General features: G+C 36.2%; 1 protein-coding gene across 2 annotated transcripts; it reads right to left on the bottom strand.

Annotated features, from left to right (window-relative positions):
* Positions 1–115: 115 nt before the first annotated feature.
* On the bottom strand, positions 116–14888 carry LOC103723685 (WD40 repeat-containing protein HOS15-like). 2 transcript variants are annotated; one of them, XM_008814671.4, is made up of 14 exons: positions 14627–14888; positions 13474–13619; positions 13014–13347; positions 11734–11828; positions 11591–11637; positions 9356–9506; positions 9119–9182; positions 6574–6732; positions 6350–6471; positions 4029–4103; positions 2878–2931; positions 2725–2798; positions 750–824; positions 116–647 (listed from the first exon to the last, which is right to left on the bottom strand). In XM_008814671.4, the coding sequence occupies exons 1-14, from the start codon at positions 14691–14693 to the stop codon at positions 428–430; spliced, it is 1683 nt and encodes a 560-aa protein (XP_008812893.2). In that variant the 5' UTR covers positions 14694–14888; the 3' UTR covers positions 116–427. The 2 variants fall into 2 exon arrangements, with proteins under 2 accessions (XP_008812893.2, XP_038971681.1); XM_039115753.1 differs by lacking the exons at positions 13014–13347; positions 13474–13619 and having other exon boundaries at positions 14627–14884.
* Between the last annotated feature and the right edge of the window lie 682 nt (positions 14889–15570).

The raw sequence follows: 15570 nt of genomic DNA on the forward strand, positions 1-15570 counted from the left end.
ACAACTCCATTAAGCTCATGCTTAAACCTTCAAAAGATTTCGAAACCCCAAAAAAATTTCGAGACCAGGCCTGGGCTATATGAAAGCCTGACAAGACTCGGTCCAGTTCTAATCCTAATTAAGAGCCAACCAGTCATCAGCACTAATCATATATTACACATAAACATCTAGAGCTTGAGTCCAGTTTCTAGAATAACCTACATGTGTCTCTTCCTTAACCATGGCATTCTCAATCATTTTGCATGCTTTGAACAGACTGCAGCACTAATTAACATGATTGGGTTTGGGTTCAAAATGGAGGGGAAACAAATGGGACAAACACGCTATTACATGGCATTTTTATACACACATTTGCTATCTTTGAAAACCCTAGAAAATAAGTTAAGCCTCCTGCTTAATTGATTGTTCCTAGGATACCAGCAGCTGCCTACATTCTGAAATCCATCACACATACAGTGTTGTTGGAGTAACAGGCTGCAATTTTGTCACCTTCCCTGCTCCAACAGACTTCGAAAATGCCACCGCCTCCCCTGTAAGTCTTCAAAATCCTCCCTTCTCTCACTGACCAAATATGCAGGCATTGATCCAATGACCCGCTTGCTAGATACTCACCATTTGGGCTAAATGCCACAGAGTATACTGCTTGCCTGGTATTTAATTATAATGAATCAATACTAAGAAAATTATAGGTATCGCCTTAATTAAAACATCAGTGTAAACCACTGTGTCATCATGAATTGCAGTCATACCTGTGGCCATTTAAGCTGTACAGAAGGCGTCCTAGCTCAACTTCCCATAACTTTATGGTTGAGTCAAAAGATGCACTGTATATTTGCCAAAATCACTGATTAACACTAGCCAAGAGAGAGAGGAAATGACATTGCTAGGGTAGATGGTGAATTTGCGATACATAATAGACATGTAAGGCCAGTATCATGGCTCTGGAGAGGCTTATCCAGTGTATATTTTGCAACCTAATGTTTCATAGGAACAATTTCTTGAAAGATCAAAATATTTACCGCAATGAGAATCAGTTATATGGATGCCTTACAGCCATTAAATGCAATAAAAGCACAAAATATTTAGCAATAACAGTTCAACAAAAGCAAATAACCTAAATAACCTGAAATCGAGGTGCAAGTTTTGTCTGCATGTTTGCTTGTAACCAAGCTTTCATAATTTTGTTCTTTACCTTCCTGATGGCAAGGAGGGATGTCTTTCCACAGGGTAATGATCATAGGAATGTTTTTACAGAACAAAAATTATGCTGGCAATGTCATGTGGCTCTCCATGGTAGGTAAACAGAGAGAGAGAAAGAGAGGTGTTTATAATGTCATGACCATTGCGTCATCAAGATAAGAGAAGTCTTAGGTCGCCAAACAGCTCAGACATGTTAAGAAGGATTCTCATGCAAGGAAGTCTTCAAGAAACAGGGACAGAAAGTGAGGATCTAAGACAGCAAACCTTGACTGCAGATTTACCTTTTTAGATGATGAATGACAAAAACAATTATAAAGCAATCTAAAAAGGAAACTGTTGAACACTTGTTTATTGGCCATGGTATTATTAGTTAATACCAAATCCTAAATCACAATTTGAATCACTTCTTCCATGTGGTGGAAAATCCGCAGAAGGAAAGAACACATCAAGAAACATAATACAAAATAACTGGTCATGTTAACGCAATGAAATCTGAAGGTCATGAACAGTGCTTCAAAATGTCCTCCAACATTATTCACATATCTTATACAGTCACTTCCTCTGAACAGCCTAAAGCAAACTAATTATTAGTTGTCCCGCATTGCTGACATGCCTCCCACTATGCGAAGAAATCCATTCTAAAAGTAGATAGTCAAAAGCTGGAAAAAGAACACCCTGACCTGCTAAGCTTGCACCCAAAAACATTATCTTAATTTACAGACTGATGGTTGGGGATGACATTATATGGACTTGATACCATCAGTTTACTTATTAAAACAAAAATACCACCAATATGTATATTAATTTTGCTCTTCAACTCCATGGGGGTTTTATGGAGTTTCACAGGCTGCAAAAAAACTATAGCTGACAACTTCATGATATCATCTCTTCTATAACTGGTTTTCCATGATGAAGTATAAGCATACTGAGAAAGAATGCCAAGAAATCATATAAGTTAAAAACAAAACGAAAAATTCCCAAAGTCAACAACAGGGGAACCCGGGCTAGAACCAGAGTCAAGTACAATTAATTTATAGCTTTGGGAAGCTAAACTTTTAATTCATATTGCATACAAACAGGTCACTGATTAGGTAGGCATTGGAAGCTTGTTATTTTACAGAAACAAGTATGAGTTACCTAATGTAGCCTCCTGCTAATACGGAAAAGGCCTAAACAAAAACAAGCAACATTTAAATAATTGCACCTAATGACTCAGGAACAGGATAACAAACTCAAATTAGTTGATTCAGGATAAGAAACCAGATTTAAAGAAAATACAGAAATCATCTCTTTGATTTTTCCCCCCATGCGACAACAAAAAGGATGGAAAATTAGAACCTTTCTAGTTAATTGCCGATTTTGTATGACTATGGTAAGAGGATTCTCAAGCACTAATACACATGTACATTCTAAAGGTATAATTTGCAAATATGTTAGCCTATTCAGTATGGGTCAAATGCACCCGGGAACAAGTGGTTGATGTAAATACAGTCAAACTTAGTATTATGAAGCTTAAAAAAATACCTTGCCAGTACCAATTGCTGATTTGGGTTGTTTGTACCTGCACCTGCAGGGCTCCATCTAATAGTGTATATTTCCTGAAAAAATTATTCACGAATCTGTAACAAAGTCATCTAAAAAGAGTTGCTGCATTATGTCAAGCAAAAGATGTAGAACCTTGTTATGCCCCTTGAAGTCGTACAAATATTTGTCCTGCTTCAGACTCCAAATCTGCCAAAATTTCACAAAAGATACCAGATGTGATCTCTAGGCAATGTTTCCACTTATCCAATGCAACATAGAAGCTGGTTCAAAGTCAATGTTCTCACTAGGTTCTTGCACCAGACAATTACTTATATTCCATGTCAAATAGCAGGGGCCATCAAGTAAATTCAAGTAGTTAGACATAATGCCAACCCTTATTACACCCTGGGTACTATGAATCAAACTGTGGCAGACGATGTCTCGAGACAAGATGGAAAATGTAAAATGATTGACTGAGGTTGCGAACCATCCATAAGTTGAGGCAGAATTGTAAAATAAAAATTGATAGACAATTGAAAACGACATAGTATTAGCTGTTTATAGATAGTCAGGAGACTCAGGACTAAGGTTTTAAATCCAATGGGATGGGGGTGTCCCGGTTTCTCCATGAAACAGGATGCCCCGCTGTCCCGCCCCATCTTGGCAGCAATCCCGGTCATGTATCCCGATAGATATCCTCCATCTATCTCCCCTTCTTCTTTCTTTCCTTTTCTTCTTTCTTTCTTTTCTTTCTTTCCTTCCTTGCTTTCTTTCCCTTCTTTTTCTTTCAGTTTCTTATCCCTTCCTTTATTTCTTTTTTCCTTTTTCTTCTTCATTCTCTTTCCTTTCTTCCTTCTTTCCTTTTTCTTCTTCCTCTTTTTTTCTTTCAACTTTTTCCTTTTCTTTATTTTTCCTTCCTTTCTTTCATCCCTCTTTCTTCTCTCCCCGCATGGATATTTTTCAGAGTTCCAACCCTGTCCTAGTCCCGTTTTCTCATAGGAACAGGCCGAGACGGCCGAGACGCCCCCATCCCACCGGAACCCTTGGTTGGGACAAGATTTGATAGTTGAGATTATGTTTATGGTTATCCTTAAAAAATCAGAACATATTGATGTATGCAAAATAAAAATTGATGCCTCAGTTGACTAAAATATTATAGCTTAAGAGAAGGATGTAAAAATCTCCACTAAAATATATTTTGAACCTGGGCAACATATGGATATCATGAACATGAAAAGACATTCAAGTGCTATGTGAAACTATGCCATATGGAAACAGTTCTTACTTCAAAGATGTTCAGTTACCTTGGCAGTCCTATCATCAGAACATGAAGCCAACAGTGAACCAGTTGGATCCCATTTGATGGCATTAACTTCACCCTGAAATGGAAAACCAATGAATTATTCTCTCATGCCAAATGAATATCAGAAAATCCCTATTTCAAGCAACTGTGAATATTCCAATTGTAGCCAAATATTTTGCATTAGCATGCTCTATTTTCTAAAGGACCTTGAACTCTGAAATGGAACTGTAGTTACCCATAGAGCATGAAAACCAACTATACATATACTAAAAACCATGTATCCGAAATTCAATCATTACCTAAGGCAAGTGGTAGCTTTGCTAGTACAAGTGACATTAAGAAGCCAGTTGAAGACAGTAATTTCAGTGATCACTTTATCAAGCATACACTTTGACAGACTACTATTTCCCCAATTTGTAACCATATAACACTAAATTTTTTTAAGAAAAATCATGATATCCAACATAATTATATTGAGAGACAAGAGGCTGTCAAATAGAGCATCCCAAAAAGAGCTAGACCAAAAGATGGATGTTAAAAATTGACTATTTATTTGTTGCATTTTATTCTGCCCCATATGTCAGAATTGATGCAAAAATACACTATAGGCAATAAGCATTTTCCATGTAACAAGTGATTTCATCCAAAGAAATTAGAAGTTCTTGAGCGCTATGGCCTTGTAAGCAAAGCATTAAAGTTTCCTACCTAACGGTGTATCTCTTCCATTACATCTTTCTTTTTTTAATCTATCAATGACTATATCTATAAGATGATATTTTGAAATCTATCAAAACCTTTCTATAATTTTTACTGGATTGACAATACAAAGTGGCTTGCAATGTTAAATTTTTCTTTTACAATTTTCTAATTTTTGTTATGTTTTCTGAATTTTCCTTTATGATTTCTGAACTAAATTTATTTTAAACAATTTCAAATTATCAATCAGAACTTTTGGTACTGAAAGATGCTTCATGCTTCTGTTGGTCATAACAAGTGTAGCTCAATACTGATCATTGATCTCTTGTTTGCTACATAAACAACATTACTTGTTTCGAAAAGAAATTAAATAATTAAACATAAAACATTGGTATGACAATGTAGACCAGGGTCAGTAGAACCGTCCCGAATCGGGCGGTTCCGATTGTACCGAGCCCTCCCAGCGGCGGACCGGGACGGCTCCCGCAACAGAAACAAAACCAACTGCCGGAGGGAGAGAAGAAAAAGGAAAGAGAGAACGAGCAGGGGAGGGAAGGAGGAGGGTGGTGGAGGCCAGTGGAGGGCCGTCGGAGGGATCCGGCACAGCAGACCATGCTGTAGAGAATAATCAAGAGTTTATAGGATAAAGAGATGATAGTTATTACTTCAAGCAGAGTTGATCCACAAGACAACTTGAAAATAATAAATGGCAGTGGCCCAATGAGGAAATGTCCTGCATGCAGATTTTACCTATGTTCTACAAGATTGCAAATTGAATGAAGAAAAAAAAAACTTTATCATTCTCATTATCAGTACTGAAGTGACAATCACACCATTACAGTGCTGCCCTTCCATCTTTTACCCATAACACCTTAATTTTTCTAAACAAAAAAAATATACCATCCCAAAACTATCCCCCTCTGTAGTTTCAACCAATCATATAGAGGGCTCTACAGTACAAACAACCCTGTCCGGTCCAAACTGTTCTTCCATTTTATTGCTTGCTTTGAATTATTTGGTCTGAGCTGTTTTGATAAATATAATGAAGTCGTCCTAGTCTAAAATTGACAACGGATCTGGTCAAACCGGCAAGTCAAATAAAGTCCTGTTAGCACTGCCCCAGAAGATACACTCTGACCATCCACAAGCTTAAAAGAAATTTTAATTAGAATTATAAGTAGGCAGTGATATGAATTGATTTTTCATATACATTGATTGATAAGAATTAATTTTTCATATACACTTGCTTTTCAATTGCACATATATATATATATATATATATATAAATATATATAATCCAAAATTTCACAAGTTGATCACCTAAAGGAGCTGATACTTCATTGTTTACAAGCACCAGTGGACTATGGATCAATTTTGTAAACTTTTTTTATCAAACTGACTTAGCATGTCTGGTTACTACTTGAAAATGTCCACTTTACAAATGTTCCGAGGAAAAAATGCACAAGGATTAAGAAGCATACAGTTAGACAAAGCTATGAATTTGCTGCTTGTTTTGAAGTTGTACACATTATAAAGGAAGATGCATGTCAAGTTGGCAGCAATGACAACAAAACTCAAAGGAGATTTGATCAAATAATTAGTTTCTATACATCAAAATGGGCAAACCTGATGCCCGGAGAAACCTTTAACTGGGCGATTTTCACCAATCTTACAAACATAAATCATGTTGTCTGTTGAGCATGTTGCAAAAGAATTATTGTTTCTCCAATCAACATCAAGTGTCGGAGCTGAAAAGATAAAGAGATCAAACACATCAATGCTCTCATGTTTCAGTAACGTTAGAAGCACTTCACATAAGCACAGATGTAATTATAGAAAGAAAATAATACCCGAGTGAAATTCAAATTGTTGCTTACACTCCCATGTCTTTGTATCCCACACAATAGCAGTTTTATCTACACTTCCACTAAGGAGAAAATCACCCTTCTTATTCCATTTCAGGGAGAAAATTGGTCCTTTATGTTTAATTAAAGTATTCTTCAATTCCCCTGTTAACACCCAAAGATGGTAAGAACATAATTAAACAAAGGATTCGAGAATCTAACATTACGGTGCCTTATAGGACACGTGCTAAAAAGAGCACCAAAATAGTCTTGAGATGAAAAAAATCATTTTGACGAAAAGTCCATCTTTAATTTAAGTATTATTCTCGATTCACCATTCGTCATAAAACTGTCACTGAAAGATGCCAAAAACAAAATATCCAAACAAAAGTAATAGAAAGGATACAGGAATTTAACATTGTGGAACTAATAATAAAGTTCTAACTTATAATACATTACATAAAAAAGGTACATATCATAAATAAAATGTGTGCATTTTTTGTCATAAAAAGATTCTGTTATATGGTGGAAAATTCTTTATTATACGTAATTGTTGATGGGGAGCTTAACCTCCAAAAGAAACCCTAAAGCTCCAGTTGCGACCTTTAGGCTAGAGATTAAAATTAGATACCAAAGTTACTTGGCTATAGGTGGTTATAATATGAAGTATCTCCACAATGTTGGTGATAAAGGAAAAATGCTAGTTAACCAAGATGATGTACTAAACTGATTGTGCAAGTTTAATGATGATGTTAACTTAATTATATCTTAATATGTGAATAACATTAAAGCCTTTCTTCATCAGAATACTAGCCCTGCAATTGATAATCTTATGATATTGTTCTTGGAGTTTCAGCTGGTTAGGTGGCAAAGGCAAAGGCAAAGGCAAACAAGTTTCTGGCAAATATAAACCACTGAACAACCAACTTCTTCTATATAGCAGAACATGAAAACCATAAAACTATCATAGTCTAAAGAGGGCATCTTGGTGCATGAGGCACCTATCACTGTGAGGTCTAAGGAGGCTCGGATGTACGCAGCTTTAACCCCATGTGCGGAGAGGTTGTGCCATGTTTCGAACCCATGACACTCAAGTCGCAATGGGAGCAACCTTACTATTACGCCAAAGCCTGCCCTTTACAAAATTACAATAGTCTATGTGTCACAATTCTTTTTAAAAAAAAAAGAGAGACATGTCGAAGGTATTTTTAACACTCTAGATGTTGCATATTTGTATTTATTATAAACCCACCATTTACCTTATACTTTTTATTCTTATAACCATTCTTATAGGAGACCGAATATTTTAATTCAAACCCGTGGTCAACATTTTGTCCGAAACTAAAACAATATTTTTTTCTTGAGATGCAAATGAAGTGTAACATTGAAACATAAAAGTCAAGTGGCCCAAGAAACCCTTGGTTACGTAGCTTACAGCCCAGGCAGTCAGCCAAAAATAACCTACTAAATCAGTTCCTAGAAACCGACTTCATGCAAATTCAATTAATTTTTAATACACCCACATACTAATTTCAAAAGATTAATGCTTAACATGCCTTATGTGTGACTTCTATATTGCAAGATTCATTGACAATTTAAAATATTTGTAGCAGAATTCATAATATTTAAACTGAAGGAAATTTAATAATAAATATCATTGTTGTCATAGGTCAATTGGTATAAATTAACACTAATTAGGGTCACTTGTTTAACATTTCAATTTAAGTTATACTTGTTCCTGTTACAACAATTTGACCTTTCTTTGATTTCAAATCTACTAGGCAAGTAGACATCATTCACTGTGTCATGTGTACATGTATTCATGTGTGCGCATATATGCAGATCTGTAAATGAATATGATACATATGAATATACACATAAATAAGAGTGTCTATGGTAGTCTTGGTGACGGTGACCCCAGCATTTTCAGATCTTCTGCTACTCAAAATCTTGGCAAAGTGCCTAGGAAACCTCCCATGATCACAGTTCATCCGGCAAAGTTTAAAGATGTCTATAATGCTGGTATACAATAAGCAAGCAAATAATTATGGTATCAGGAAGTTGAGACAGACAACATTTATAATCAATAAAAGGAGTATCGATATGCTTATCATGCAACCAAGCATCATGATTAGATCTTAAAAGATCAAATCAACCAGAGGTGTTGTTCTTGTGATACAACCTTCATCTAGGAGGAGGCAAAAATCTAACCTTATTCGTATTGTGTAGTAATATAGACTAATGAAAAATATATAAAAACTGAAAAATAAAAAGCATAGATATACAGATAAAATTGATATTCCTCACTTCATCTCTCCATCCACATTCATCATTATGCAAACAAAGTAGGAAAGAAAATACAAGGATTTGATGTAATTACATGCTGCCTCACACTACAGCCCAAAGCCCCAAACAACTGCCATAAACTTTTAACATCAAAAGCATAGAAAATAGCATAAGGAGTTGAGGAAAATGAAACGTTAAAGAAAACATACAAGAGGAGTGAAACAAACAATTAACAACAATGAAAAATCATGCTATAGCAACTTACCTTCCCTATTCCATATTCTTGCCTGCCCATCATAGGAACCTGTTGCAAGTAGCGTACCTTCTTCCTATACAGAGACAAGTGAAAATGGATGAATCAACAAAAGTTCCTGATGTGATATCTAGAACATATCGAGACTTACAACAGCAGCAAGCATCTTGCTTTCAAAATTTTATATTGGAAACTATTTATTTTGGAGCTTAATATATCAGGAACACAATCAAACTAAGAGGAACTCACATTCCAATCTAGGGTCGTGACATCCTTGCTTTTTTCATTAGTTCTATCCTCAAAATGTTTCAGAACATGTACATTTGGAGGTGAAATTTGCATATTGGAACCACAAGGGCCATCTGAAATTGTCCAAATTCTTGCTGTTGAGTCTCCAGAACTACCAGTAAGTGGCAGAAAGTAAGAGCAAAAACATAAGATCCTATAGAAGATCAAAAATAAGACAACATAGAGCAACTCTCATATTAAAATCAAAATTAAAAAAAACCCAGAAACTCGCGTATTAAAACAAATGTAAAAAACCCTCTTAATGAGCAGTCTTATCTTGATATGCCCTGCCATGTGAAAACAAAAGAAACAGAAGGAAGTAAAATGACTATTGAAGATCTGCAAGTGTTTGTTGATTAACAAATCTTAAGTCCCAAAAGGAATTATTCAAAATCCTATAAACTCCTCCTAGGCCATCATAGTGCTGGAACTTGAGCTTAGATAAATTATTTAGAAGCCATTTATTCTCCCTAAGATCCAAGCCTGTGCCTAACTAGTTCTTTTAATTAAGATTTTAACATCTGGTAGTCTAAAGCAATTTGGTGTTTCACAATCCAGACACTTTTTTATGAAGGATGATGAGTTTGCCTACTGCAAGTTACCAATAAGGGTGTGATATTTAAAACTAGTTTTTGTGATGAATATGTATTCTCAGTTCCCAGGTTCCACCACTAAGATGTACTTCTGAAAATGCAAGATATTCATTTTGCAAAGAAGACACAATCACATAGACTTGGATACTTTCTTTCATAAAGGTTGCAAGGCGCCCCACAAGTCACAAGCTGTGGCATAAAATTAATGGCTGATATATGTGTTACAACTGTTACAACAGCATTATATAAGCCTTTATTAGACACAACAACTATTTCAACTTTCAAAATTACATTAGAACATGAATACACCCTTCCATAATGATAATTTCTTTAACATATCTATCATTATATTGATCAAATAGAAACTTTAAATAAAACCATAAGCTATTCTGATGGCTTAAGATGGCCTTTTTTAATAGCGATATTTAAATATTCATTCTGGTTTGATTGTTTTGATGCATGGGAAATATGTGAAAGTAATGGAATACTAACTCAGAGGAGAAAATTGCCTCTAGCAACTTAACAGGAATGGTGAAATGAAGAAAGTTGGTCAGAACTCAAAAGATTCCTATCAGTGCTAAGGATGTTGACACTTGCCAGTGATAGACTGAAGAATCATTTGAATCTGGAGTCTTTGTCTCTTTCTCTGAAACATATAGGTTGTTTCACATTGGCAACACCTTGTGCCTGCTTGTTCGGTATACCAGACAAACTTTATTTGCTATTTACAGTATTTTATTTTCTATAAGAAAAAGAAAAAAAAACACAGAAAGTGAATGCCTCTTTTTTGCAATTTCAGGAAATGAACCCATATATGCACAGAGCCAGGAGCCCAAGAGGCCATCATATTGGTCTGGCAGAGCAAATTATATATTCGCCTTATACAGAGCCTCAATATGCAAGATAAAGGCATCTTTCCCACCACTGATATGCACATGGGTCTATAAGAGCAGTAAGGTTGGCAAACAAAACTCACAATCAATGTGACTGCATAACAGAAATACACCTCTATCAGAGCACAATGTTACTGCCCAGAAGTTTTGGAAATTTAGGCCACAGACCAATCTTTTCATGTACAGACCTCTATTCAGGGTATATTTGGAGTTCTTCTCTTGGAAAAAAGAGTTTTAAAGAAAGTACTGCTTCACATGTTTCAATCTTAGTAAACAAAGTGTCACAATAAAGATGGGACAGAAAATGGCTGAGACTAGAGTTGCATACTGAATGCATCAGGTCCAGGTCTAGCACGACCTGCAAGAGACTTGAATTCATTTGAAGTATAAACTCAATATCTTGTAGATATATCGATTTTAAGATTGGTTCAAAAGCATAGCATAGTTTAACATTCAAGGCAGCAAATGACATGTTAGAACAGGTAATATGGTGGTTTCGCATTGAGGTATCATAGTCTCGACTTTTGAGGTTAATACAAGTCAGAAGGAGAAAGATAACTGGCAACTTCAACAGCTATAGTTATTAGGAAAGAAATAATTTGCCGAAACTTTCAAAGATACAGCTCAAATCAACAATACTAGTAAGTAGTAACAGTTTTTTTTCTAAATGCTATACTTAGTCTTGTGGAGTGAGCTAAAACTATACCCACCCAGATGCTAGAAGTGAACCCGCTGGGCTCCATGCACAAGCAAAGACCTAAAAGCAAAAGAAAAGAAAACACAGGTAGGACAGGTTAGCAATTGAAAATATGATGCATGTCAAAAACTATTATATATAACTAAAAGCCCAAACCTCAGAACTGTGTCCTTCCAAAATGGTTACATCAGAACTAGAAATCTCACAAGGCACTGATTGTGAGCTAGGGGTGATATCCATGGGTTCAAGACCTAAAAACAGAGGAAAGGAAATTACAGAGTATTAATAACAGATAAAGATGCAGCTGACACATTTTATATGCTAATCACAAAAGTGAAAAACTAAAGAACATTGCTAAACATAAACAGTTTTACAGAGGACAAAAGGAAAAAGAGAAAATAAATAAAAAAGTATCAAGTTGATGAACATGCCCTTAAAAGAGAAACAAAAGGATTGTACTGAGAAAATAAAAGGTTGTGGCAATTAATTATATTAATCATTTCAAAAGTGACAAGTTTTGTCTTAAAGAATAGCACTACAGATCCAAGTTGGGCCCCTAAATAACAGGGTGGTATTGCGGTTTTGTTGGAAGATTTCGTACAATTGCAATTTTGTTGGAAGATTTCATACATGAAATCAAGCGACTGCTGAGAGGTTCATAACATCAATGAACCAAAAAATGAAGATGCAGTGAAGTGATAGTGACTATGAATGGCATTTCTATGGTTCCTAAAGGTGAGGGATACTTAGATCTAATTAGCAAGGTGAAAATGACATGGAGCATTATTTCCATTATAAGCTTGGATCCTCATATGAAGCCATGACAAATCTTCCCATATCACACTTCTTTATGCACATAATAGTTATTTATCGAACCCCTACTTCTAGTATGGCAAAATTTTGTACCCGATGCTCGAAATTTTGTTAAAATTGAAAGTAGGGGGTGTACTCATAGGTATGAGAGAAGTGAGCATTTTTATGTTTAAAAGGTTTAGTTTAAAGTCATATATATGTGAGGTTTGATTTGGGGTTAATATCAATCCTATGTAGTAAAGTTCAATACTATCCCCTCTTAGTTCGATCATACATCCACTTAAACATCCTTCTGTGCTAATGATCCCTCCTCAGTGCTCAATAGTATAATCCTTGTAATGAAGCTGGTCTTGTAATATGTGGCCCTTCTCATTATCCAACATTCTCAACTCTTCCAAGGTGATGTGATGGAGATATTGATGAGGATATTATTGAAACAAAGAGGAGGCTTTAGCCTTATAGCATTAAAAAGTTAATTCAAAAAAGGAGCAAATGTTGCTAACCTACTGATATTACAACATAATCCAGCGCACATAACTAAATTCCTTAGAACTCAAAAACGCGATCATGACTAAGAGGAATTGCATAATCTTGAAAGAAAGAGAGACACCCGAAAAGTCTACCTCCACAACCCCCATTTTCATCGAGTCTGGCCTTATCTTTGCGCTCCGCACGTTGCTTTTCTTTTTCTCTCTCTTGTTTTTTGTCCCTTTCTATTTTCTCTTTATTCCTCTCCTGATCTTTGTCTCTATCCTGTCTTTCTCTCTCCCTCTCGCCTCCAAGTTGCCGTTCATGTTCTTGAACATATTCCTTATCCTTTTCCTTATCTTTATTGCGTTCCTTCAGAAGTTTTTTCTTCTTCTTCTCTCTTATAATTTGTTGCAGTTCTTTGACATCTTTTGTGATAAGATCCAAAGGTTGTAACAGAGAAAAGTCATCATCAACATCCAACTCACTCTGGCAAGATTCAAGAAGTACGAAGAAACAGAGAAGATTGTTACCCATTGATATACATGCTAGCTGCCCTAAATAAGTTCGCAATGCTTAAAGGTTAAGTCACGAGGTGACGGTCCAAACACTTACAGTGTCTAAGTTTGCTTCCAACTCTATATATTGAAGGCCTTTTTGCACAATCGTAACAAGAGCACCAGGCGGGACGGTATTTCCATCAATATCACTTTTGCTGATACCCGCCTCGTATCCTAAAGCAAAGGATGAGTGTGTAAAACCTGGAATAATTTATTCAATGTGAGTTAGTATATTATATCCGATAAACTTTCCTTGCAGAAGATATTTTCCTTTATAATATGACAAATCAATTGAAGGAACTCATGCTAAAAGCAGAAGATTGGGTCAAAAGAGACAAGCCCATGCAAACAAAGAACATGAAGAACGGTAAATGAACACATAGGCAGAACAAATAAACATTTAATGTACGACATCTAAAAGAAAAGGGAAGCCATCAAATAGTCAGTGATCAATCAAAACTTCAAAACAAATTAATTACTGGCTTACCATCAATAAAAGCACCCACCAAAAGAACACAAGATGACTCTTTTCAGCCAGAGTATTTATGAAATACAAGTTCAAGCACCAAAAATTGCAAAGATTTAGCCAAAATTCCCAAACAATCACATTCATTGTTTTTACAACTACGGAAACTTCATGCTAAAATTTGCCGTTTCGGTACCGGACCCATACAGTATAGTATGGTATCATATGAAGTTTTTTTTCGTTTTTTTACCCTACCGAGTATCAATATGCCACCCATACCAAATATCGGTACCGAACTGGTACAACATGCTCTGTACTGTCTGGTTTGGGCCGGTATGGCCTATCATGCTTCACGCCATCATGAACTCCGAGGAGGAAAACCTGTTTTAATGAAAGAAGAAAAAACTTCTAAAGTTTCAATTTTTCTCTAAAGTCGGCTAATATGTAACTCCAAAAGGCAAAACATCTTAACTAGTTCGAGCTCCTCACTGGAACCTTGCGCGCAAAACTTTTAGCAAATCCTAGGAAGAGAAGAAACCCAAGAAATCATACGAATTTGCCCCGAAATCCTTCAGCAAGAACAAACTTAAAAAAGCCAAAAAGACTAACACGATTTCACCGACTAGACAGCTCAAAGAGAACCCCAACAAGAAAAAGCAACAAGAACGAGAAGAAGACACCCAAAAGAAAAAACGAAAACAATTGAATTTTCGGAAAAGGGACGGGCAAATGAGGGATCGACCTGATCCCTGGAGGTACCGGAAGACGAGGTAATTGAGCTCGGTGGAGGTAACAGTGGATTTCGACATCGAAAGCTCGCAAGACCTCCCTCTCGTTTTGATTCGATAATTGGGTTTGGGGGAAAGAGAGCGAGAAAGTTTGAAAGATCACCGAGGCGCAGCGGGTTCCGGGAGGAGGGGGTTAGCGCCGGTTGCCGGGTGAGATATTTTGGGCCGGGTGTGCGGATGGCGTGAGGAGACCCGTGACTTCTTCAGCTCCCGTCACGGCGGCTCGCAGGGCAGGCCGACCGGGCCTGGTTCTAAAGATTTCGACCCGTTAGGCTCTTGAACAGTTTAGTCGGGAAATAATGTTGCTGGCTTCGGATTCGGATCCTTTTAAACTCCGCGGTCCATCCGGCCCGGTTCTATTCACTAAAGAATAGTCAAACACATACGTGACCTGGCTGGAAGAGAGAGGATCCGTGCTCTTTACAAAAATATTTTTGTAACTCTAAAATAAAAAAACTAAAAGTTTTTGATAATATTACATGAAAAGAGTTTTTAGAAAAATTAAAAAACACAGAAACTAGAAAATCTATTTTTTTATTTTTTATAAAAAAATAAAAAAGTAAAAGCAAACACCAAACGTACCGTTGGATTTTTCTCTATAAGACCCATTTTTTTCTTTTTTGCCTATTTGATGCATTTCTTGTTTATCTAAAGAACCATTTTAGATTGCAATTTATTGTGACTACCAATTACCATTAAGCATTGACATAAATGTAATTAAATATCAAAAAGGTTAATCCATCTTCTAAGAAGGTTAGTGTTATATGGCCCGCCCCTACCTCATCTCCGGCATTGCTATTGTGTGATCAAGCAACACAAACCACCTCCCTCAATCGTCCCAAGTTCTAGTAGATAATCTTCCCCTCTCATTACATCGGTTCAATGTCTTCCAACCCCA

Source organism: Phoenix dactylifera, unplaced genomic scaffold (genome assembly GCF_009389715.1).
Source record: "Phoenix dactylifera cultivar Barhee BC4 unplaced genomic scaffold, palm_55x_up_171113_PBpolish2nd_filt_p 000007F, whole genome shotgun sequence".
NCBI lineage: Eukaryota > Viridiplantae > Streptophyta > Magnoliopsida > Arecales > Arecaceae > Phoenix > Phoenix dactylifera.

Coding starts and splice junctions, on each gene's coding strand:
- LOC103723685 (XM_008814671.4), bottom strand. CDS start 14,693: ATGTCGAAATCCACTGTTACCTCCACCGAGCTCAATTACCTCGTCTTC. Junction 13,348..13,473: donor TGGAAGCAAACTTAGACACT/GTAAGTGTTTGG, acceptor GAATCTTGCCAG/AGTGAGTTGGATGTTGATGA. Junction 648..749: donor TACAGCTTAAATGGCCACAG/GTATGACTGCAA, acceptor ATTAAATACCAG/GCAAGCAGTATACTCTGTGG.